This window comes from Dipodomys merriami, unplaced genomic scaffold (assembly GCF_024711535.1).
Source record: "Dipodomys merriami isolate MVZ:Mamm:240054 unplaced genomic scaffold, mDipMer1.0.p SCAF_16, whole genome shotgun sequence".
In the NCBI taxonomy this organism is placed as follows: domain Eukaryota; kingdom Metazoa; phylum Chordata; class Mammalia; order Rodentia; family Heteromyidae; genus Dipodomys; species Dipodomys merriami.
In genome coordinates, this window is record NW_027202937.1 from 19342501 (window position 1) to 19368343 (window position 25843).

General features: G+C 39.5%; 1 protein-coding gene and 1 long non-coding RNA gene across 5 annotated transcripts in view; one reads left to right on the forward strand and one right to left on the reverse strand.

Moving 5' to 3' along the window:
- The window catches only part of LOC138828408 (uncharacterized), a 33783-nt gene extending 15915 nt beyond the window's left edge, over window positions 1-17868 (reverse strand). Inside the window, exons 1-2 of the long non-coding RNA XR_011372242.1 lie at window positions 17784-17868; window positions 2651-2757 (exon numbers count right to left, since the gene is read on the reverse strand). This is a non-coding gene — a long non-coding RNA (uncharacterized lncRNA). The remainder of the gene's footprint in view (window positions 1-2650; window positions 2758-17783) is intronic.
- Window positions 1-25517, forward strand: part of Mboat1 (membrane bound O-acyltransferase domain containing 1) — a 94510-nt gene extending 68993 nt beyond the window's left edge. For 3 of the 4 annotated variants that reach the window (XM_070024480.1, XM_070024479.1, XM_070024478.1), the window contains exons 6-13: window positions 84-138; window positions 1886-2069; window positions 3137-3329; window positions 9502-9605; window positions 12669-12733; window positions 15305-15437; window positions 17716-17867; window positions 23659-25515. In XM_070024480.1, the coding sequence (XP_069880581.1) occupies window positions 84-138; window positions 1886-2069; window positions 3137-3329; window positions 9502-9605; window positions 12669-12733; window positions 15305-15437; window positions 17716-17867; window positions 23659-23785 (1013 nt within the window). In that variant the 3' untranslated portion in view covers window positions 23786-25515. Of the gene's footprint in view, window positions 1-83; window positions 139-1885; window positions 2070-3136; window positions 3330-9501; window positions 9606-12668; window positions 12734-15304; window positions 15438-17715; window positions 17868-23658 lie in introns of all 4 variants that reach the window. The other variant, XM_070024477.1, reaches the window with a different exon arrangement.
- Window positions 25518-25843: the final 326 nt, after the last annotated feature.

Sequence of the window (25843 nt, forward strand, 5' to 3'; positions counted from 1 at the left end):
GGTAAGGTCTTTGAGCCTCAGTGATCTACTTGATTCCAAATATCCTATTTCTCATTTTTTTTTCTTTCTTTCTCATCTCATAGGATTAGGTCGAAGAGCTGAAGATCTCTCTGCTGAGCAGCATCGACTTGCCATAAAGTGAGTTTAGCAATGCATGCTCAAGTTTCTTCACAAGTCAGAATCTAGAGATTTTCCTCATCTTTTTACTATCATATATGAATCCTATTATATGGATATGGTATAGTTTATGTAATGAATTAGTTGTTGGTGGACACTTGGACTGTCCACTGATTCTTGGCTTTGACAAGTGTAGTAACCTTGCTTCTAGGCCATTTTACACATGTTTGGGTCTAGCTGCAAGACAGATTCTCAAAAATGGGATTGCTAGGTCAACAAGTAAAGGGATCTGTGATTTTCTTAGTTCTGTTAGGTTCTCCTTCACCAGGGTTGGTTTCTATGTACAATTTATTCTGGAGAGCATGACTCTGGGACCTTCAATAAACAGATGATTATTAATACATGCCCTAAAGCATGGAAAAGATGGGAAGCAAGGCATAGAGATGGATGTAGGGCTGGGAGCTAGAGTAAGTCTGAAAGTGGGTTTGGGCCCCTATAGATATACTATGATATTGAAGAGGAAGAAGAGGTTCCTGAAAGAGGAGAACAATGGATGTGGAAATGAAGATCCTATGTTGGTGGCTCACTGCAGAGAGCCCTGAAGCCATCATGAGGAGGGTCCCTGGTGGAGAGAAGGAGGGAAGTAAGAATCAGTGAGCAGAGTCTGAGATAGTGGAAGATGTCTTCCTCATTCTTTCATGAAGGAATGGAGACTTGGAAGCAGAGGAGAAGATTCTAATGAGCCTAATCCTTTGTTAAGCATTAAGGGGGGAGGGGGTGCAGCTGGGACAGGGCACATTCCAGTAACAGGCAAGAAATAGCATTTCCAGAAGTCTTTCCCCCAATTACATCCTGTTGGAATTAACTGGCCTTCCAAAGGCCATTCATTCACTGAAGCAACAAGCAAAACTGTTCTCTCCAGGTTGTCTTTTCCTGCCACTGGTTTGGTGTGTTGTTTAGGACCTTGTGCCTGGATGCCAAAGCAGATGCTGGCTGTTATCAAGCTAGTTTGGCCTGTTTCTTTTCAAAGTGGAATTTGGTTCCACCCATTTTTGTTTTGTGTTTATTTTGGCGTTTGAGGAAGGAGTTTCCTCACTTCAAAGCATCTTGATCAGCCGTGCTTTCAGTCTATTACCTTCATTTTGGGCTGTAGACAGATAAAGGTGATGGGAAAGCTTTCCTGATCTCAGTTGTTTGGAGTGCTAGTAATTCTAGCCTGAGGAATTTACAGCCAGGGTCACCAGCAGAGGGCACTGTGGAGTTCTGTGCCAGCTCTGACTGCCTGGCTCATTAACTTTTCCTGTCTGCAAGATTTCTCTCTCTTAGGTGGAGTTTACAGAAAATACAGTGAAGGAAGGTCTTATCACTTAATAATTTACAGAGATTACCATGTTTATGGTTTTCCCATTTGTACATTTTGAACAAATAGGAAAAGAGTAGTTTTTGCCTCTGTGTGTGTGTGTGTGTGTGTGTGTGTGTGTGTGTGTGTGTGTATGTTTGTGTGTGTGCTCATTCTAGGGCTTAAATTCAGGGTCTGGGCCCTCACTATCCCTTCGCTTTTTCACTCAAGGTTAGTGCTTTGCCACTTGAGCCACAGATACACTTCAGGCTTTTTGGTGGTTCATTGGACATGAGAGTCTCACGGAAGACTTTTCTACCCCTGCTGGCTTTGAACTCAATCATAGCCTCTTGAGTCACTAGGATTACAGGGGTGACACTGTTGCCTTATGCAGAGTATTCACCTTTCAGAGTCTTCTTATTTCCACAGAGTGAAACCCTCGCTGTTGGAATACTTAAGTTACCTTCTCAATTTCATGAGTGTTGTCGCTGGCCCTTGCAACAACTTCAAGGACTACGTAGCCTTCATTGAGGGGCGGCACATACATGTGAAGTTGCTGGAAGTGAACTGGAAGCAAGAGGGTTTCCACGGCCTTCCCGAGCCTTCTCCCACCGTAAGTTCTGAGTTCCACGGATGTCCTCAGAGCTTCAGAGAATAGGATCTGCTGTAGGTTGACCTTCTCTAATAATAGTTCTAATAATAATAATAATAATAAAAGCCAGGGCTGAGGGTAGAGCTCGGGGATAAGAGTACTTGTCTAGCAAGCTGGAGGCCCTGGGTTCACTGCTCAGAATGGAGCAAACAAACAAACAAACAGAAATACAAAACAGTTTACTCAGGATGTCAACCAGTAACTTGTCCCTCTTTAGGAGTGTTAGGACTTATTTGATCTAAAATTGTGGCCATTTTGTATTGGAGCGCATATGTAGGAGCCTAGCATTGTGTTCAGTACCTCTAGATATTCATCGATTCGAACTTGAGGTTCAAACTGATGTGTACTGTCCTTATACCATATTACAAACCAGTTAAGTGCACCTTTAGGAAGGAAAAAACTATAGATCTATATATAATATCTGTGCTGTAGGAGGAACAGAGCAAAAGCACTCCATTCAGAGGAATTTAAAACATCCGCACATTTTGACTTCAAAGCTGACTACCCCTGAGCCATATAGAAAGGCTAAAGCTGTACATTACCTGTCCATGAACTGGTTCAAGTGTCCTGTCACTTGCATAATAACTTTATACCCAAGGCTCCATCCCCGGGGTTGGTGACTCAAGCATATTTCCTGGACTCTGTTGGTCTATAAAAGTAGAAGGCAAATAGTTAATTGAAAATTATGGATGGGAAATTTCCACCCTCTAATGGTATCCATTTCTCCTATGATTTGGGTGATAAATGCACCTTCATTTGGTAGAATATGCAGAAAGATGTTCTGTTCTATCATGGATCTCCTTAACTCCTTAAGTGTCACATGTGTATTCTGCTGCTTTATCTAGTGCCCAATCCTCATCATCAGATCTGTGTCATGAAGAAACACTCCTGGGGTTTCTTTTCCTTTTGGAAAACAACACATGGCAGATACTGGAGTATCAGTGATCTTAACATACCTGTGTTGAAGCTGTTGTCCTGTAATTGAGTCTCCTGAGTGGTAACACAAGATTTTTCCCCCCACTCTGTAGGGAGCTGTGATTCGCAAGTTGTACATCGCCTTGGGGTCTCTCTTTTTTTTTCTGACGCTCACCAAGTCCTTCCCTATCACTTGCCTGGGTGATGACTGGTTTGTCCATCAAGCAAATTTTCCTACTCGACTCTGCTACTTGTACATTGTCATGCAAGCTGCAAAACCCAAGTATTACTTTGCATGGACATTAGGTAAGTTGGACACAGTGACCCTAAATGAATGAACAATACAGTCATACTCCTTGGAATGGCTTAGCCAAAACAGCCTTTTGGATCACCTAATAAAATGCAAATAAAAAAAAGTCCAATCCGTAATGGAAAGCGTTTAAACCACTGTCATTTTTGTTGTTGTTGTTCATTGTACAGCTTGAACTCTGGACCTGGGCGCTGTCCCTGAGCTCTTCAGCTCAAGGCAAGCGCTCAACTACTTCAGCCACAGCGCCACTTCCGTTTTTTTGGTGGTGAATTGGAGATAAGAGTCTTACGGACTTTCCTGCCCTGGCTGGCCCAGTGTCATTTTTTTAAAAAAAACTTTTTAACATAACACTCTTCTCTTTCATCCTCCATAAACCAAATTTTCCATGGTAAGAGACAAATCATTCCTGGCTCTTGTTTAGACCCAAGGTAAACAGATGTCAAATACCAGAAGCTTCTTCCACCCATCATATTTAACCACTGAATATAGCAGAAAGCCAAGGGGAAATTCCAGAACAGTTTAGCTTCCTTGTAATTTTTCTAGGTCATATGTAATATAGAATTCCATCCTGAATTAATTCTACCATTCCACAAGCTAATTTAGCTCACACTTACTTCTTGAAGAAAGTATAGATTTCACTTGATGTTTTAGAGAAGAGCTGACTTTTAAATTTCTTTATTTTTTAAAAAAGTTTTCTCTGTTTGCCCCCGTGGGTAACTTGGTCAATATGAAGCTTTCATCTCTTTTCAAGTAAGTTCAGACTGGAGTTGTTCAAAATTTTGCTAAAGTGAAGTAAATCCTTCTATGTTCTTTCCAAGGCTGGTAAAAACAGCTTGGAAATATCTTTGGGAATGAAAGTTTAACATCTTGGCTGTTACTTGTCAGAGAGCAGGGGGTTTCCCATGTCTGGGTTTTGAGATGGGGGTCTCAATATGCAGCACAGACTGGTGTCCAATTTGTGAACTTCCCAAATGCCTGGATTATGGGTGTAATGTGGCTTCTAAAACCAAATAGATGATTCAACTCAGCTTCTAGTGCTTCGTCTATATTCTTTACATAATTGATTGAGTTCTCTTAGTTGGTGCTTCTGATGCTCAGCTCTCAGTTAAAATTTGCAAGTACCAAATTTCTTTATTCCACTCATTTATTGTGGTAAAAATCGATGTACTATTAACTTTGTTCATTTAAGCTTCTAGTTCGGTGGCATTAAGTTCTCTCACAGTGTTCTAGCATCAGCGTCATCTATCTTCAGAGCTTTCTCATCACCCCAAAAGAAACTCTGTCCATTAACTAGTAACTCCCTGTTCCTCCCCAGTCCAGGGTATTTTTAAAAGCCAAAATGTTCATGCACAAATTTGTCCAAGGCACTACTTTCCTAATATCTGACAAGATAAATTTGACTTAGAGTTATTCTAAAACTTGCAGTGTGGGGAACATTTTGTCTCCACTTACTTTTAGTTTACTTCAGGGGTTTTTGTGGAGTACCAGGCTTTGTGCTAGGAAGAATCAAAACTGAGTGAGATACCTTTTTTCCACCTCAAGATTGTGAGACTCAGAACATAGACATGTGCAACCACAAGGTGGTAATAGTCCAGAGCTGACATAAATGTCAGTCCAGCGACTGACATCAAGACATTAATGTGTGTGCACTGGTTATTGGAGAAGGCTTGGAAATTCCCTTTTATTGTACTCCTTATTCTGCTGCTACTTTCTTATTTTAAAATGGTAATTAGGCATTATACCAGTGATGATTGGAACACAAGCCATATTTTTCCATGTGAAATAGTTTATGTGATTTTTTCCCCATCTACTCAAATGAGGTGTGTGTGTGTGTGTGTGTGTGTGTGTGTGTGTGTGTGTGTGTGTGTGTGTGTGTGTGTGTGTGTGTGTGTGTGTGTGTGTGTGTGTGTGTGTGTGTGTAGCAAACAGAGAGATCGGTCTCTTTTCCTTTTAGTGCATTCTTCAACCTTACCTTTTCTTTCTTTTTTTTTTTTAAATTTAAGGAGATAAAACAAATTTAATCAAATAAATTTCTTAAAAGAAATCTTAAGGTAATGCCAATGAATGTAGGCAAATAAAGCAGAAACACAATAACATAAGCTTGGAAAATTATTTAAATTGGGGTTTACATTTCACTCCATGTGATACAAATGTGATTCAAAATTGAAGATATTTTCTATTATACTTCACAGTATATCAATGGATAAGTTGTAAGAGCTCATTTCTGGAAAAATCTACTCCATAGCTTCTAAAACAGTGTTTAATCCTGGATAAGTAAATATTATTTCATAAAACATTCTTTTTAAAACCTTCTCTTCCTGCTCCCATATATATATATATATATTTTTGGGGGGGTCTTGTCATGGGGCCTGAACTCTGGGCCTGGGCATTGTCCCTCAGCTCTTCAGCTCAAGGCTAGCACTCTACCACTTGAGCCACAGTGCTACTTCCGGCTTTTTTCTTTTTGCTTATGTGGTGCTGAGGAATCAAACCCAGGGCCTCATGCATGCAAGGCAAGCGCTCTACCACTGAGCCACCTTCCCAGCCCCTCCCATATTTTGTATCCCAGAGCTGGCTTGGACTCCATCACCTCTTGATTTAGGAAGAAAGATGGCCTATTTCATGGCCTTGTAGGGAAGAGTCTGACATGACATGGGTGTTCTGATGGGGTCTGGATAAGGAATGGGGGTACAAGGAATAGGGGTGACAGCATTGTTCTGCCTTTTGGAAGTCCCCTTGGATGTCTGACACGTAGAAATGCACCCTTTCTATGCAGAGCTTTCTCTGTAGACTAAGTTCCCCCTTTTTTTTTCCTGATCCCTCTACTGTTTTCTTGTTCTTTATCTTTTTTGGTTGCTTCAGTGAAAATATCTCATTAATTTGCACAGCCTCAAATGGAAGTTTGTTATGGTTTAGATTGCAGGGCTGATCTAAAATTAACCTTTATATTATTTATGGATAAGGAAGCAATGAATAGTATATCAGGGAATCTTTAAACTACTTAACCGAATAATTGTTTTATCTAGCTTTTAAAACACCATTTACATATAATTAATGTACTAATTATACATGGATATAAAGTTAATTCTTAAAGCTGGCCTCTGCATGCATCTCAGCTGAGCTGTGCTGTTAGCCTAATTCTAGTAACTGTTTATATTGAAATAATGAGACGATTTTCTTTGGACTTAGCAAACAATTCTGTTTTTTCATTACTAATTAGTACTAATTAGAATAGGCCCAACCCTAACCCAAGCTGTGTTAAAAAGGATCACAGACTTCAACATACGGGTGTCCAAATTAATTTGTGTGTAATAATAATTTAGATTGCTGCCCAAGAGAAGGAAAGCCAATTTTGAACTGGTGAATCCAGAACCTCTAACCTTTCTGAGACTAAAACAAGTCTTGGATATTCTACTGCACATGCATCAAGCAGATTGGGGAATTCTGACTTCATCTATATGGGGTGGTTCTGAGAGTTGATACTTTGGGTCAGTCATTTTTCCTGCAGAATGGCTCTTATCTTTTTAGGTTATGGAATCAAGAGTTGTAACATTCGGTTTCCAGCATTGTTTATCACCTGGAGTGCTCTTGATGTTTTGTGGCATCTCTAGCCACAATAATAATAATAGGATGGTGATGATGATGATGATGATGGTGACAGCCTACATTTCTTTTTTTTTTTTTTTTGTTGGTCATTGGACTTGAACTCTGGGCCTGAGCGCTGTCCCTCAGCTCTTCAGCTCAAGGTGAGCGCTCTACCCCTTGAGTCACAATGCCACTTCCGGTTTTCTAGTGGTTTATTGGACATAAGAGTCTCAGGAACTTTCCTGCCTGGGCTGACTTTGAACCGTGATTCTGAGATCTCAGCCTCCTGAGTAGCTAGGATTATAGGTGTGAGCCACGGTGCCCGGCTAACAGCCAACATTTCTTGCATGATACTCTGGATCAGGTACTGTGCTGGGCACAGTACAGACATTTAATTTTGTTGAATCATTTCAGCAGCTTTCTAAATAGGGATCATTATATATATATATATATACATGTATATATATATATATATATATATATATATATATAATTTTATTATTAAGGAATAGTTCCTAGTGGTTAGGTACTTTTCTCAAGGCCGTGTATCAGGATGCCATCAAACCCACCTTAACCAGCCTCTCAATGCTATTGTAAGGATTAAATAAGAAATTTCAATAAGGTATCAAGTATAGAGCCCTGGAAAGGTGAGGTGATGATGATTTTTGATGATCAACTTGAGTGGATTGAGAACTATCTAGGGAGATGAATAAAGCTCACCATCAAATCCATCTGTGAGGCATTTCCAGAGAGAACTGACTAAAGGGAGTAAGAGCAATCCCTTCCCATAGGGTTGTGGGGCACACAAGAATGGAAAGGGATGCCAGCTACTGTTTTCTCTACTTCCCCGGGGCCATGAGATGATCTGCTCTGTGCTTCTGAAAATCCTAAAGCCACGAAGTAAAATAATTCTCTGCTACACACACCTTAAGTTCGTATCTATCAGGTATTTGATTTTTGTCTTAGCAGTGTGAAAGTCTAACGAATACGGATAAGCACTGAAAGCATACTCACATATACATAAAATAGTTGTGCTCTTGTAGCTCTGACCAAGTGTAGCAGACATGAACTTGAAGGTAGAAGGAAGAATTTATGAATTGCTCCGCTGTCCATGGAAATCTAGCTCTGTTTTTCCATTGTCCACACAGGGCCCTTCCCTCAGTTTATTTTATCTCTGTCACTCATAAATTTATTCCTATACATGTAAATCAACTAGATTCCTTCTGGGATACTCTCATTTGGTTTTTCTTTTGCTTCTCCAACTGAGTTTCTATCCATTTGGTTTGGGAGGATGACATGGTAGGGATTGGTGCTTTTCATCCTTCTTCCTGCAAGTAGCAAGATTGTTTTACACTGAGGCTAAACCTAAAATAAGCACCATTTAAGTCATCAGCTATGCCCAAAATAGATAAGACAAATACAGGACAGAACTTTTTGTTTTGTTTCATCTTGTTTTGGGAAATTCTGGCAATAGAACCTAGTATCTAACACTTGCTAGATAAAGTGCTCAAGTACTGAGCCAGCTCCCCAGTCTACAACTGTTTGTTTGCTTTAATAGAGTAGCTTTTCTAAAGGCTGTTGATTTGGACTTGACCTTATAACGCAAGAGTTTCTCTAAGACTTTACAGTGAGTGGTAAATATTTTCTCCAAGAAAATATCCTAATTTTCTTGAAATAAAAATAAGATCAGTTTAAAATAAGATGAATGAAAAGAGATAATTAGTCTCTTGGTCATCATCCTAGAAGTACATTAGTTCATCATGTCTGTATTTGATTACTCAAACATTTTGTTAAGGAATTGATTGGAAGCAAAATATTTGCTGCAGGGGGGAATTTCCTTATAGCTCAGTAAAGTAAATAAAGATGTAAAAAGGAGGTTTTAGAATGACTTCGAGGGTAAGATGGCTTTGCTCATTGTAGCCCACGTGACCTCTGTCGAAGCTGACCTCTCATTCATAGCTGTAGATCTCTTCTTTGTCTTGACATTTATCTTTTGTATTAGTGAACCTAGGCAGCTCCAACTACCATCCTACTGCCTCTCCCATGCTTATCTCCAGGATGAGCTCCAGTTTTTCTCTCAGAACTTGTCCTCCTCCTGACTTAGTGCATCTTTTGGTGAGCTTTCTTTTTCTTGAGTGACAGTTCTTGGTCCTCCACGGGGTCCCTTGTGTCTTTGGATCTCTGCTTTTGAGCACAGGCATATTTTCAATCTCCTTTTTTTTTTTTTTTTGTCTTCATTGAGAACTGGTTACTAAATTCTACTCTTTGCTTCTTCATTTTAACTCTTCTCATTTATTCTCATTTTTTTTTTTGCATCTGATGAACAGCCATACTTTTTCTTTTAGTAGGTGCTCACTAGATGCTAGGAATGAATGTGTAGCATCTGAGGGGGTCAACCAGCCAAATATATTTTTCTGACTCATAATGACACTGGGTTCTTTCCGAGTTTTTTTTTTTTTGGTTCCCTTTCCAAGGAACTCACACATATGCTCAACATTGAAGTTAGACATATATTTGGACTCTTTTAAGGCCACAGTGCTGCTTTTGTTCTGTATCCTAACAACAGTGTTTTTAAAACCACAGCGGATGCAGTGAATAATGCAGCTGGCTTTGGGTTCAGTGGAGTGGATAAGAATGGAAATTTCCATTGGGATCTGCTGTCTAACCTAAACATCTGGAAAATCGAGGTGAGTACGTTTATTTCCAGCATGAGTAAAGCAAGCAGTTTTCTTTGAGTGCAATATTCTGAGATCCTACACCAGAGTGTTTGAGAAAAAAGTTGCTCTGGGAAAAGCCAGGCCCTGCAGTCTTCTGAACATTTTACATCTCACATTTTTTTGTTTTATTGTTTTTCTTCTTAAATAGACCTTTTCTTTTGCAGTTTTAATAGTTCAAGAGAAAAAAAAGAGACACCAAGAATCTTAAAAAGAGCCAAGAAAAATCTTTCTCTTGTTTACATTCTTCTTTTTTTTTCCAACTAGAAAGTGCAAATGTCAATTTTCTCTTGTTCACATTATACTTATTTCCACCAAGCACACAGACGGGAAGTTCCTGCATTTAGATTTCAATATTGCAAGGGTTTCTGTGGACCCCTTGGAAATGGTTTTAAACCCATTTGCTTTTCAGAAGGATTATGACTGAACTCAACTTGTAGGCCTCTAGAAGAGAGTGTGTTTCCTCATTTTTCACTCTTCATTCTTGGGCCAGCATTCACCAGCAAGTGTAGTCTTAGGGGGACTGTATCATTCATCATTTTCTTTGCTTGTTAGTACTAGAGTGTACAGGGACAGCATGTCATCAGAGCCTTTCCTTCTTGTAGCAACCGAAGGCCACAAATAGCAGCATACAGAACCAGTGCAACTCTTGTATGTTGTTGGATTTGGTTTTCCACCTCTCCTGGGACAGATAAGATGCCATTGGAGGATTTTCCCAGAGAAAGTTGTTTGCAGAGAAGGAAGCCAGTGACTCTGACCACTTTCTACCCACGTTTGGTGGAAATACAGCCAGGAAAGCCATAGAGAAAGCCAACTTCTTCCGCCCAAGTTTGCATTTGGACAGCCTCCAGTAGCCTTTCACAAATTCCTAACAAAACATGGGAGGTTTATAGATTTCTTTTACTTCTCCTGCTCTTCTTCTTGCCTTTTCTTTTTTCTTTTCTTCCCATCCTGCTGCTTTATAGATGTTGTTTCTTCAAAATACAAGCAAGTAGAAAGAAATAGAAGCATTTTTATGGCCATTAATGAAGCAAATAAAATACATCATACATTCTGCTTCAATTCATAGTGCCATTTGATCACTCAGGTTAATCAGATTCAATAAATATCCAGTTTCCACTATGGGGGAAAAAACCACTCATTTTTAGATCATCCTAGAGAATCTGAAGACACCTGTGGTAGAAGGCCTTTCCAAGCCTGGCAAGGGAAAAGCTAAAGTCTCATCTGGGTTCTTTCTGAATGAAGCGTAACACTCTATCTGTTGATTGCCTCATGTGAAGCAGGAAGTGCTCCCCACTCCAGCAAACCACATCTTCAGGGGACAAGCTCCAGACTCCACAATTACCTTTCCCACTTCTAGAAGAGCACACAGATCATCTGGAAGCATCTTTTATCTGTATAAGTGATGTCAGACAAAGCCCAAGTGAGTCATGACTTTCTTCCCTTTTCCCACTAACATCCTTCATTCCCTCCAACCTCCTGGACAGCTGACTGATCAGCTGCCTTCGAGCACTATGGGTAAAATGCCTTATGTGGTGGTCCTTGTGACTGCTGATCACTCAAAAGTGGCACTCAAAAGACAAAATCCTTTCACTTAGGGGCATGTGTTCAAGGTCAAAGGCTATGTTATTAAGTTCCATGTTTATTAGAGAAGAAAATGAAGAGAAAGATTGCATTTTAATTGTGTTTGATAAGGGGCTTGTGTTTGATAAGGGGCAAAGAACAAAAGCAAAACAGGGATGTCTGATTTAGTTCAGGGTTCCTGAGGCTGTGTTTGTAGCCTTTTATTCTTGTGCAGAATTATAGAGCAAAGTCTCTTAGGGTTTCAAAATAAAAGCTCACAATAAAAATCTATCTTTCTTATCTATCATCTGTATTTATCTGCTCACATATCTGTTTATCATATCTCTATCATCTTTCCATGTGGTCTTCCATTTATCTATCATCTATCTTATTCTCTCCCTTTCTCCTTTTCTTTCTCCCAGTTAAACATATCACATGAAGCTACTGTGTGGTCTCTAAGATTTTCTTGTACCTGAAGAAACATTAACAGGAAAAAAAACGATCCCTGCCCTTTCTACTTTCTTCAGGAATTGTTGTCCCCATATGTGTGCTTCCTACATTTTGCCACCAATCTTTGATAAGACTTTTTTTTTGATGGTTTGAATGAGAAAACCTAATTGATCACATATTTTGGGTGGGTCTTCCTCAGTGGTTGACTGATTTATATTATTGCCAGTTGGGTGCTATTTCTTTGTTTTCTTTTCTGAATTGGGATCCCTTCACGCATAAAATTGCTTACTATCTCAGACACAATTGGTAGCATTTGGAGCGGCATAGCTATTTATAGAAATCAGTGCATAAGACTGACCTAGTTTGTACATGACCTCATAAAGGTGACAGTTATACTTCAATGGTCTCTAGAAAGGCTCTTTATTTGCAAGATTAAACTTTTTGTGGTAAGTCCCCTTTTAGAATGTTGTTTTAAAAATCAGAGGATTAAATTTTGGGGTTTTTTTTTTGTTTTTTTTTTTTGCGTCCGGTCACAGGGCCTAAACTCTGGGTCTGGGCGCTGTCCCTCAGCTCTTCAGCTCAAGGCTAGTGCTCTACCACTTGAGCCACAGCGCCACTCCGGCTTTTTTCTTTTTGCTTATGTGGTGCTGAGGAATCGAACCCAGGGCCTCAGGCATGCAAGGCAAGCGCTCTACCACTGAGCTATCTTCCCAGCCCTTAGGATTAAATTTTTTTAACCAATAGAAGGAAAAGCTATAGACTATTCCTTCAGTATTGCTACAATTTGAAAGTAAATTTAGAGGGGAAATCAGAGTTTACCAGCCATGTTGTGTTAGTTGCAAGGCAAATCTCACAAACACCAGGAAACTTTATGGTGAGTGATGGCACAGATGATTTACTCTCAGCTGTGGGTAATCACTTCTGAAATACCACATCAAATCTGCTGCCAAGGAAATTCTGGGGAAGACTTTCCATTACTTGGAAGATTTTTAAAGCTAATGATAAGTGTTTTCCCTCTTCTAGACTGCCACGAGTTTCAAAATGTACTTGGAAAACTGGAACATTCAGACATCTACTTGGCTAAAGTGGTAAGCAAAACAAAACCAACCTCATTATTGGCAGTGGGATATGGGAAGGTTGGGATGCATAAGATGAGCAATATTAGCTTACCACCAACTTTTGATGAGACTTTTTTGATGGTTTGAAAGAGATAACCCAGTTGATGGCTGATTTTGGAGGATCTTCCTCAGTGATTGATTGACTCAATAATTTTTGCCAGTTGGGTGGCAGTAACAGTAGTGATGCCATCATACATATATTAACATATATATCATACATCATATTAACATATCCTCTGTACATGTAAAAGTAGACAGTGATTTGAGAAGATTGTAATGAAAAACATTAATTTTATCTTGTAATGCTCCATTCCTGAGTACCAGACACTCTTTTATTTCTAGTGTCAATCCCAAAGAATGTGGATCATCGTTATCCCTCCTTTATATCTGAGTTAAATGAAACAAGAAGAGGTTATGTAACTTGCCCAACAAGCCACCCAGCTAATTTATAATAAAAAGGAGCCCCAATGGTCTTTCTCTAGAACTGGACTTGTGACCTGAGTCCTATGCTGTCTGCAACCAAGAGACTCATCTGTCCCTCAGATGTCTATATCCCTGCCCCTTGCTGGGCACATCCCTAGCACTGCCAGCGGTGTGTTACCCCGGACATTTATGTTCTTTATATGTACATTTGTGTTTATATTTTTCTGCCTCTTTGTTTCCCTTCATGTTCCACTTTTATTTCGGAAACAGTGCTTATTATAGAACTAATAATATGCTATGTTTGGAGCAGCAAACTTTATCTGGTGAATGTGCCTAATGTAACAGATTCTAGTGGGTGTTTTGTTTGTTTGTTTGAGACAGAGTCTCACTATGTAACCTATGCTGGCCTTGAAGTTGCTTTGTAGCCCAGGCTGGCCTCTGACTCAGTATCCTCCTGCTCAGCATCCTGAGTACTGGGATTACGGGTGTGTAACACTACATCTGGTTGATTACCATCCTTCATAACTTAGAATTTGGGAGAAAAAGGAGAGATGATGTTTAGTAATTTCTCCAAAGTAGGCTCATGATTTTTCTGAAAGTTGATCCAATCACGTAGGTTTTTCTTTAAGTTTTGGCCTTAACTTTTTGTTTTAAATAAATAATGTGAATACTTTTAACATGAACATTCACTTTTTTTAATATGGAGTAATCCCAATACATTACGAGTCACATAGTTTCTCTTATGAGTTTGTAGTCCAAGATGACTAAACATGCGTGTGTGTATAAAAAATGAAAACTATTTTTAAAATTCTCTAGAAACACTAAATGTGAAATACTAAAACACTTCTTGTCCCAATCATTTCGCACAAAGGATAGTCACACTTCTCCCCCCTCTACCTCCCTCAGAACTGTTTTGGATTTTCTCTTCTTCTCCTTTTCCTTCTCCTTCGTCTTCTCCTTCGTCTTCGTTTTTGTCTTTTTTTTTTTTTTGCAGTATTAGAGTTTGAGCTCAAGGCTTCACACTTGCTAGGCAGATGCTGTACCAATCAAGCCACTCCGCCAGCCTTCTTTTGTTCGGGATATTTTTGTGATAAGGTCTTGCTTTGTGTCAGCACTGGCCTAGACTGATCCTCCTATTTGTGCTTCCTTTTGTCACTGAGTTGCCAGGCATGTGCCATATGCTGAACTATTGTGTTTTCTTCATAGCTTGGAGTGACAGGAGCATACCATGGTGCCCAGCTATTGGTTGAGATGGAGTCTTAGGAGTTTTTTATGTCATGGTTGGCCTTGAACTCTGACACCCCCACCCCCACCTACACACACACACACACACACACACACACACACACACACACACACACACACACACACACACACACAGAGCTAGGATTATAGTCTTGAGCCACATTGCCTGGCTGCCCTCCCTAGCTGGGTTTTTAGATATAGATCTGACTAACTTTTTTCTCTGACTTACCTCAAGTCATTAGTGGCCTTGAACCCTGACCCTCCCATCTCTGCCTCCTTTGTAGAGGTAGTACAAGCATGCACTACCATGCTCAGTTCTATATCACTGTCAGACAATTTCCTGGGTTGAAATCTGCTGGTCAACTACATAGGTCATATACCCAGCACACTGATTCTGTGATGTAGTCACTGACAAGACAGATGGAAAAGCTTGTAGTGTTGATTAGATGGCAGAGGGAAAGGTAAATTAATATTGACTAAATGAGGATATCCATTGCTAAGGAGCCTTACCCGCAGCCTACAAATTGTGATACCAATGGCACTTACTAAAGTATCACTAGTAGATGAGGCCACTGGTGGTCTCACTCGCTAGATAGAAAGTGACCAACAGAACTCTATTAGATAGAGTGCAGTGGGATCCAGATCATTTACTCGAATGAGTTAAAATCTTGTCACAGCTCCTAAAATGACTGAGCCATCCATTACCCATTGGTGGTGTTCATGGAAAGCAGAAAGGCTATGGTTGCTATTATTTCATTCCAGGTTCCCCAGCAGTAATGAGTCAAATGAGTTCTGCTCCAGAGAGAAGCAGGTATGCAGCTAGAAGTGTCCAGTGTGTTCACTCGGAGCTCTTATTCCTTCCTGTCTTCACAGTGTGTGTTATGAGCGAGTTCCATGGTACCCTACGGTGCTAACCTTCGTCCTGTCTGCCTTGTGGCATGGTGTCTATCCTGGATACTATTTTACCTTCTTAACTGGAGTCCCTGTTACATTAGCAGCTAGAGTGGTAAGCTTCCTTGAGCAATTATATGTTTGTTGTTTTAGGTCCTAGCAAGAATTGGGCATGGGAATGGCAGTGAGGATATTTTGAAAACTCAAACATTATGAAAAAGTCTTCATTACAGAAAAAGGCTTCAATATGTAGGAACTGGTTTTAACAAAAATAGTTAACATTGTTTTCATAATTTTTCCAGTATTCTAGGAGCAATATTTACTACCTTAAGGGATGAACTTTTTTATTATTAAATAATGCACATATACAGAGTCTACTAATTACAGATGATGGTGCTTATCAACTAATATAGGTTCTATAGGACTTCAGTTTGCTTATAGTATGCTTGGTTTCTCATTTCATTATCCTAAGCCTAGAAATAATTCACAGTAGCTCTGAACAATGGGATAAGAACCATAGGAACTCTGGCTTTAGAGATGGTTCTGACCGCTGTGTTCTTCTGTGATCTGGTTCACTTGGCTTGTGTAAAATAACTTGTGAACTTCCTAACTTTCAATTTTAGGGCCTTTGAGGACCTCTAGTTTGTCCAGAGCTGTTCCTTTGCTTATTATAAAGCAGGATACTGCAAGAATAAAAAAAAATGTGATTGTCTTCGAAGAAAATTGAACATGTAATTGCAATTCAAAGTGCTTTGATTGTCAAATGTAATTTTGTGTTCGGCTTAATTTCAATCTTTGATCACAACTGGGGTTTTCCTGACTTCAGATGCCAAGACATTTTTGAACTGCCATTTACAAAGTGAACGCAGGAACCCTAGCATACAGCATAGCTATTCACTTGAATTTGTTTCTTCTCTGAATATATCAGAAGCTCTGTCTTGGGGCAATCAGAATTATCAGGACCAGACTGTGACAATGAACAAGACAGGGCCTCTCCCCTGAGGACTTCCTATTTCAGCTGGAATTCTGCTGGATCCTGTTTGTGTACATGGTGAATTAACCACATACCATACATACTTATACGCAGAAAACAAGGAAGACATTTTCTTTCTCCTGTCCATATAACTACCCCAGGAGAGGAAACTATAGGAACAGATGGCAAGAACAGATTAAGCAATAAAGGTCACATTTTTAGCTTGTTAATATATTCAGAGTACAATTCCTTAAGATATCCTTAGCTCCATGTTCTCAGCTGACATAAAGGCTTTGATTTGTGTAGATCCTTTCTTTTGGAGGGCTCAGAAACATTTTTCACAAGGATATTAGGTAAGGGACAGAGAGGAAACAGTCAATGGAGCAGAGCTTCTGTTTTCCCTTGGAGAATAAAGTGTGGTCTTAAGCCTGTGGAAGTTACCAGATAAAAATCTCATACCAGAGGCTGAGTGTAGCCTGTGGATTGATCTCTGGTCTTTGTCCTGAGGGACTGACTGCTGAAGAGAAGAGTTTAGCTCATCAGGCAACCATGGAATTTGAAGCCTTTCCTGCTTGAAATGCAACTGCTTATAAAAGCCAGCCATTTTTTTTAGCCCTGCCTTTTATTCTTGACTCTAAAACCTGAGTGTCTTTCTGGAGGCAAGTTGAGTTACATAGATCAAAAGACCTGTGCCTCACTTTTTTATATATAAATGGACATAATGATACTTGCTTCTTGGGAGAATTAGCAGAGGCAATCATGTACAGATTTGGTCCACTGTAAGCTAAAAATACCATTATGGTAGTTGCATTTGCTAATAGGAATAGTAATAACTATTACCCAAATATTATTACTCAAGTATCACTTAAGCATTGCACTACTACAAGTAACACCGTTTGTATCATCGTTACCCAAAGGAAATAAAGACAAAACAGTAGCGATTCATTTATAAAGGTATGCATCACAGAATTACTATAGTAGCAAAATGGGATGGGAAAACAAGATAATTTTTCCAGAATTCAGTTAAAAATCATACTGGAAATTAATATTTATGGACACAAAGAAATACAGTCCACAATAGATTATAAAACAAAAAAGGCTAAAAATATATTGGTGCCATTAAGGATATAAATCTGCATACATAGAAATAGAACTCAGCTTTGGAAGGCAACATGCCAAGATTTTGAAAGTGCTTTTCTTTGGGAGATGTTAAACAAGAAAAACAAATTTCTTAGTTGTTTGTTAAACTTTTTTTTACAGTGAATATGTAGTTTTTTACACATGAGATCATTTTAGTTGGGAATTTTAGTTGGAATAGAACTCAGAGGCTGTTGTATTTCCAAGGTTTCCTGCCTTGAGATGGAGTACCATTTGGTTTTTGTCCCCTCTAACCTCCCACTATGCCTTCCTTGACTTCCAGATAAGGACCAACTACAGACATTACTTTCTTTCTTCAAAACCTCTCAAAATCATTTATGACGTGGTTACCTGGGCAGTCACTCAGCTGGCTGTATCATACACGGCAGCACCCTTTGTTATGTTGGCAGTCGAACCAACCATCAGTTTGTACAAGTAAGTTTCCACTGTTGTCAGTTACTACCTGGGAAGGCAGTTGGTGTTCCATGTTCTACTTAGTAATCAATAAATTGAATCTATGTACGAAGATTGTATGTAGAATTCCTAAATGTGACTTCAAGTGGAGAAGAATCTATAGAAACCTTAAGAAGAAATGACTATCCCAGATACACCAAATATGAATATTCATACCTTCAAAGAAAGTTGACAGGAATTCCATGACATTTAGGGGCACTCATGGCAGTGCATTCTGCCAGGATGGAGCTTGATAAGAGCCCTTGGCTCTTTTTTCCCGGAGATTAAGCTATGTTGGAAGCTGTGGGGACAGAAATGGCAGGGGTTGGGGTCTGTCAGCCTCTGGGATTGGCTGACTTGGGTAGTCATGGAATGGCTCTTGGGCCCATTTCTGAGATAAGGTTCTGGTTGGGTGCACATGGGGATTTGTGTTTCAAGATGAACATGGGAAGGAAGGGGAAGAATGTGGAATAAAGGGTGGAGAGGGAGGCCCATACCAGAGACCAGAGTTCTTTACAGAAAAGATATGAGATCCTTCTATTTTGCACCAAATGAACTGCAAACATGAAACTGTTTCGTGCTAATTGGTTGTTGCTTCATGCTAATTGGTTAGTTTCACATTCATTGGTGGTAGTTTTACACTCTCCCAGTGTGTTGGACCAGTGAGTGAGGCAGAGCAGTGTGGTAGTGTTCTTGATATGGGAACAGAATAGAATTCCCCATGATAGGAGGCTGTATCATGCAAAGAACACCAGAAAAAAGCATGAATGGGGACAGAACACAGAGCCTAGAGTGAACAGTGGTGAGCTGAGGAGGGAGAGGGGTAAGCATCAGCACCTTTATTTGTCTTATGAGAAAGCCGAGTCTCAGGGAGGTTGAATATAACACCATTCACACAGCATCTAGCTGCTACACCTGAGTTTCAGACTTAAAGTTCCTTTAATGGCAAGATTAATAATGCAGTTACCAAAAATTTCTTTGGGACAAGCTATTTTGGAAGCCAGTCACTGCTTGTAGATCAGACTAAGTGAAAATGTTTGTGATATCAGACATTTAACCAACTAAAGCGTGTGTCAAGTCAGACACCAAGATAGCCATTCATTCAAGGGGTAGAATCCAGTTTCTTTTTTTTTTTTTTTGTCAGTTGTGGGGCTTGAACTGTGGGCCTCAGTGCTGTCCCTCAGCTCTTCAGCTCAAGGTTAGCACTCTACCACTTGTGCCACAGCATCACTTCAGGCTTTTTCTGCTTATGTGATACTGAGGAATTGAACCCAGGGCCTCATGCATGCGAGACAAGCACTCTACCATTGAGCCACCTTCCCAGCCCCTAGAATCCAGTTTCTATCAAGCAGCTTTTCAGTTGTTTAAGAAAGACTCTAACAGATTTTTGAAAACATCTTTATTTAGAATAAAACATTTTTTGTCAATTTGGTCCATTAGAGATTATCTAATGTAATGTTACCTGTCTCATGCATGTGTATGAATACAGACATAGATGCATGCACACACATGTGTTTCTTATAGACACACCTATACATAAGCATGTTCTATAACACACATCCATATATGTATTATATAATACATACCTATAATCAATACACATGTGTACACATGCCTATACATATATGGATATATGCATATGTGGACTGTATAATGTGTATAATAGATATATATACACTATATATTGTAAATGTACTCACATATTTTATATGCTGTTTATTACATGCTAGATCTATAATATATAACTTAAATTCTGATCTAGATCAACTGTGTCCTGTAGAAGCTTCAGTGATAATGGGGATCCTCATCTATGCATTACATATATCAATCATAGGTCAGCAGAACATAGGACATTAAACCTTTGATGTATGGCTAGTGAAACCAAACAAATGAATTTTCAATTTCACTTATTTTAATGTTGAAAGGCATATGTTGTCTGTTTTTTTTTTTTTTTTTTTTTTTGGTTGTGGGGCTTGAACTCTGGGCCTGGGCCCTGTCCTTCAGCTCTTCAGCTCAAGGCAAGCACTCTACCACATGAGCTACAGCGCCACTTCCGGTTTTTTGGTGGTTTATTGGAGATAGGAGTCTCATGGTCTCTCCTGCCCAGGCTGGCTTTGAACCATGATCCTCAGATCTCAGCCTCCTGAGTAGCTAGGATTACAGGCGTGAGCCAATGTTGTCTGTTTTTGTTTTTGTTTTTTCAGTGATGGGGTTTGGACTTAGGGCCCAGGTATTGTCCCTGAGCCCTTTTGCTCAAAGCTATTGCTGTACCACTTTGAGCCATAGTGCCACTTACAGTTTTCTGGTGGTTAATTGGAGATAAGAGTCTCATGGACTTTCCTGCCCAGCCTGGCTTCAAACCATGATCCTCAGATCACAGCTTCCCGAGTTGTTAGGATGACAGGCATGAGCCACCAGCGCCCAGCTGCCTGTGGCTTTTACAGATCTATTATACCTAAAAAAAGAAAAAGAAAAAGAAAAAAAGAAATGTTTCAGAATCTCTTAAGGAAACCACTGAAACTGGTCAAAGAAACAAAAATTTCATGATGTAGTGAAGAGCAGTCTATATTCTTTTCAGAATCTCTTCACCTGGGCCTGACATACATACATTGCATACAGCTGAGCCACAGCTATAGGCAAACTCACTTCTCTTCCATTGCTTGCCATTTAAAGTTCAGATACACTTTATTTTTTAAATCTTGTCTATGTTTTTTGTTTTTGGCAGTACTTGGATTTGAACCTAGGAACTCTCACTTGCTAGGCAACAGTTCTACCAGCTGGGTCATTCCCATAGTCCTCTGTCTGTATGTATTTGGGATTATAGGTGTCCATCACCAGGCCAGCCCTTTCAACACAGACTCTTGCTAAATTTTGCCTATACTAAATTTAACCACCAATCCTTACACAAACTGCCTCCCAAGTATCTGCGATTACAGGAGTGAGGCATTGCTTCTAGCTTTTTAGTTTACATTTAGTCTAGAGTGTCTTCTAATTTCAGCTTTAGAATTTTCAATTTTTTTCTTTAAATTTCCAGTGAACTCAAGTTTAACGAATACCTAAATGTGTGATGAAAGATGCCTTTTCTTAAATCATTTTGAAAGCAAAATCCTCATACTCTCATGTGTGTTTAAATAGATAATGCTGTCTTTAACTTCAGTGGATAAGAATGTTAGAATTGGTATGTGAACTTTTGTGTACAGCACACTTCTTAACCACAGGAACTATACCTTATTTGCATCTGTAGAACCTTGGTCAAGGCCAAGCATGCTCAATATAGGTTTTATTAATAAAACCTTCCTCAGAACTTTATTTATTTATTTTTGGTCAGTTGTGGGGCTTGAACTCTGGGCTTGGGCACTGTCCCTGAGCTCTTCAGCTCAAGGTGAGCGCTCTACCACTTGAGCCACAGCACCACTTCCGGTTTTCTAGTGGTTTATTGGAGATAAGAGTCTCACAGACTTTCCTGCCTGGGCTGGCTTTAAACCGAGATCCTCAGATCTCAGCCTCCTGAGTAGCTAGAATTACAGGTATGAGCCACCAGCACCTGGCGTAGAATTTTAGAATAAGGTTGTCTGTATTTTTTTTTCAGTCATGGGGATTGAACTGTAACTGCTAAACTTCACTAGGGGATTGAAATTCATTTCACTGGATGATCAGATTATTTAATTTAACTCAACATAATTGCTCTTGTGTAGATTTAGTCACAGAAGAAAGACAGGGATGGGCTGGGAAGGTGGCTCAGTGGTAGAGCGCTTGCCTTGCATGCATGAGGCCCTGGGTTCGATTCCTCAGAACCACATAAGCAGAAAAAATAAAAAAGCCAGAAGTGGCGCTGTGGCTCAAGTGGTAGAGTGCTAGCCTTGAGCTGAAGAGCTGAGGGACAATGCCCAGGCCCAGAGTTCAGGCCCCACGACCGGAACCAAAAAAAAAAAAAAGAAAGAAAGACAGGGTTGCTAGGTGCTGGTGGCTCACACCTGTAACCCTAGCTACTCAGGAGGCTGAAATCTGAGGATCGAGGTTCAAAACCAGCCCGGGCAAGAAAGGCCGTGAAACTCTTATCTCCAACAAACCACCAGAAACCTGGAAATGGTGCTGTGGGTCAAGTGATAGAGTGCTAGCCTTGAGCTGAAAAGCTGAGGGACACAGCGCTCAGGCCCAGAGTTCAAGCCCCACAACCAACAAAAAAAGAAAAAAGAAAAAAAAGACAGGGTAAAACATGAGGACCACATGTGTAGTCAGTGTGTTGATTTTGAAAGCTGTAATTAGCTATGGCTAAAGTATCCTTTGAGAGTCTACTGTTGACCCAGCAGGTCTACCTAAAGAGCATTTTCTTTCTCAATAATGACCTTTAAACAGTGAATTAGATGGCTGATTACTATAGCTATTTATTCTGCTCCTAATGACCATGAATCCCATTCAAAGCCCTTGGCATCCCTGCATTCTTTATCTATGAAGGGAAAAACAGTTGTTTCTACTAAACCTATATAAAATTTTCTTATCATTATTCTCTAAGCAAAAAAGTACAAGGATTATTCATAGAGCATTTGCAGTGCCTTAGGTAAAGTGCTTGTAAAGTTTGCAGGAAAATGTGTCTGGATTGCACATACTGCACAATGTTTGATAAGGGATCTGAGTATCTGCGATTTTTTCCTCAGCAGAAAGCCTGGAACCAGTTCCACATGAACAAGACAGTGTTTGTCCTCTTTCCATTTTCCCAAGGAAAGGGAGAACAACTTCGTTCTTTTGTAGATCTCAGTTTAATGCTTTTTACTGTGCATTTTTGTTTTTGTTTTTTATAAATTGCAGTTTGGGGAATTAGACCCAGGGTTTCATATATACCATTGAAGGACCCGTCATCAAGCTATTTCTCTAGCTTCATGCTTCATACATTTTAGCAGTAAACACTGAAGGAAAAAGTGAATGAAGATATATTAGTACTCTTGACTCTTTTTTCATCCTTAGAGAGTCTTTCTTCTTGATAAAAGGTGGAGAATTTTAGCCCATAAGTGAATTGTTTAGTTCAAATATACTTAACCTTGCAATTATTGAAGCCAAGGAATGAAACAAATCAATTGTAATTCCTCTTTTAACATTATTTTTCTTTAATCTTAAGAAAGTGTTAGAGAAAATATAAACTCAACCTTTCCAGATGCATCTACAACAGTTATGCTAACTCCAGCTATTTTAATAACATATACTTATTGATCTGCTTTAGCCAGCATTTTGGGGGCATCTACACTGCACTGAATAGTGTATTTTTGAAATCAGAACCAACCAATCTCCAAAGTCAAACTTGTTTCTTATTAGTTTGGATGAAAGTTTTTTGCAAGGTTGTAGACCAAGGCTTCAAAAATCAGGATCCTTCTGATTCATATGTCACAGAGGAACTCCTTACACTTGAAAAAGGAACATATGGAAGAAACTGAGCTGGGTTTGGATTCAGAGGACAGTATTCGGTTTGAATGTAGCCTTCTAAGTCCTAAGTTTTGAGTATTAGAGATTTCTGGCTTCCCTGGGGTTAATTCTGTTGGCCTGTTTATATGTCTTTGTGACCATACTGCATCTGTTTGCCTATGAGCTGATAGGATTAGTGTCTCAGCTTTGTGGTTCCATTAATCCCTGACCTGCTCACTTACCTAATGGAGTACAATCTGGAGGGGATCAAGGCAAGCCTGACATACAGACTTTCCCTACTGGAGATGTTGCTCATATGATGTTCTCCATTTATTCCCTTCTTTCAAATGTAATTGGTGTTTGTTTGTTCTATCCATAGGTCCATGTATTTTTACTTACACATTGTAAGTCTCCTGATATTACTTTTTCTGCCAATCAAACCACAAGCTCACACTCAAAAGCAACCCCAGAGTCTGAACTCTGTACATAAGAAGAAAGCAGACTGATACCTCTGAGAACAGCTAAAACAACAACAGCAACAAAAAACCAAAACAACATTGCAAGACATTGGAAAGATGAAATAGAAAGGCTTGAAGGTTCTTCAGTGACTTAGAGGCAATGTTTACATGCATCTTTTTTTTTTTTGAACTGCAGGGAGTATTTTTTATACAGTCTTTTTTTGTACAGCGAAATTAGCCCGATCCATGTGTCTTAATATGTTACGGGATCTTCCAGTGATGGAGAAGTGTAGAGAATGTGACGGAGCTTCTGAGACAGTCTCTTCTGGAATACTAGGTCTTTGCTTTTCTGATATCATTTTCAGTTGAAATCTGGGCGATGGGAATCGGAATCTAGGCATTGGCCTGGGAAGTTAGGAGATGATTACTGAGATTTATCATAAATTTCTCTTCCTCTCTCCCTCTTTCCCTCTCTTCTTCCATTCCTCTCTCTCTCCCTACCTCCCTTCCTCCCCCCTCCCCCAACACCCTCTCACACTGTAGCTCAAGATGACATGGAACTCACTGTGTGGCCTAGGCCATCATTGACCTTGGCAATCCTCCTTCCTCAGCTCCTCAGCTTCCTCAACATAAGCATGAATCTCCATGCCTGGTTGCCTGCCATGGATTTCTTAAGTAGAAGCATATCCAGGCATGATTGTTCTTGGGAAGCTCCAAACCCTTTGACTGTGATATTATTGGTTTGTGAACCTAAGAGCTGTACCAGCCAAAGACTCTGGCTGAACAGGATCATGGAAGGAGATTTTTGGGGTACTCAAAAGAATATGAGTGAAGAGGACCAACCATGAACATTTGAATGGACTAGCAGTGAGCCCTCAAAGAGGCTGCTTTCCCCTGCCCTCCCCGCCCCATCCCCAGGAATGTATTCTTTCCATTTGTTTATTCTGAAATGAGCCACAGTGGGAAATCACAAACTCTCGGGTGTATATCTGCTAGGAGCCTGCTTCCCATTTTACTCACTTTCATCCGCTTGCCCAGGAGTGGCCCCAAAATGACACCCAAATATTCACACCATCAAAGGCAGTAACATACCTTTATAAAAAAACATAATATATATATATATATATATATATATATTATCTTTAAGTAGTTGAACAAAGGAATTACCATTCATCAAATCAGTTTATAAATCCAATGCATTTTCATCAGTGTCACCCCTTTTATCTCTTTCCTCCATCCAAAATACCTTTTGAAGAAGTAATCTGCTTAAAAAGTAAAGTTCCGTAGCATTTTGGTAAGAAGAAACACATGTTTCTCTTTCTTTCCCTCAATTTCTGGAGGTGTTAATGATCATGGCCATGATATACACATGGGCCTGATTTTCATTTTTCTAGCTTCATAACTGATTAAACCCAGCTTTATTTTAGATGAATCATCATATTATAAAGCAGAAACTAGAAGACAGTTTTCTATTCTATCTTTGTCATGAATGTACCACAGTTCCTTTGGGGGACTTCTATTGGATAATCTATATATGAAAAGAAAGTAGAATATTAAATCTTGTAGAAAATAATAATGATGATAATAATAATAAAATCTATGCTGCAATCATGTGCCTTCAATCAGATGATCTGAGTGGAGAAAATCTGTTCAAATCATATGGTAAAAAAAATAAATGGTTCGTTTCTATAGAAAGGAAATGTTACTGAATGGAAGAATTATTTTTGTTTATGTCAAGAGAGACTTTATATACATACATCTGTGTGCCTGAGTGCACGTGAGTGTGTGTGTGTGTGTGTGTGTGTGTGTGTGTGTTTTAATAGATGTGTGCAAAGTTAAGGTTCTATTTGGTTAAAATTTGAGCATTACAGCTTGCTCAATTTTTACTATATAGGCCAAGAACATGAATGGTTTGGGTTTTGATAAGATTTCTGATATTTATTTGCCACTTTCCAGGTAGGGTTTATTCCCTCTCTATAGAGGAGAGAACTGAGTGTTAGACATTTGCTAACATCCCTACCCCACAGAGTTAATGGTACAGCTGAGATCTGAGTCTAGCAGTCCTATGAAGCTGGATTTGTGTTTGGTTTTTCAATTTGATGTCTG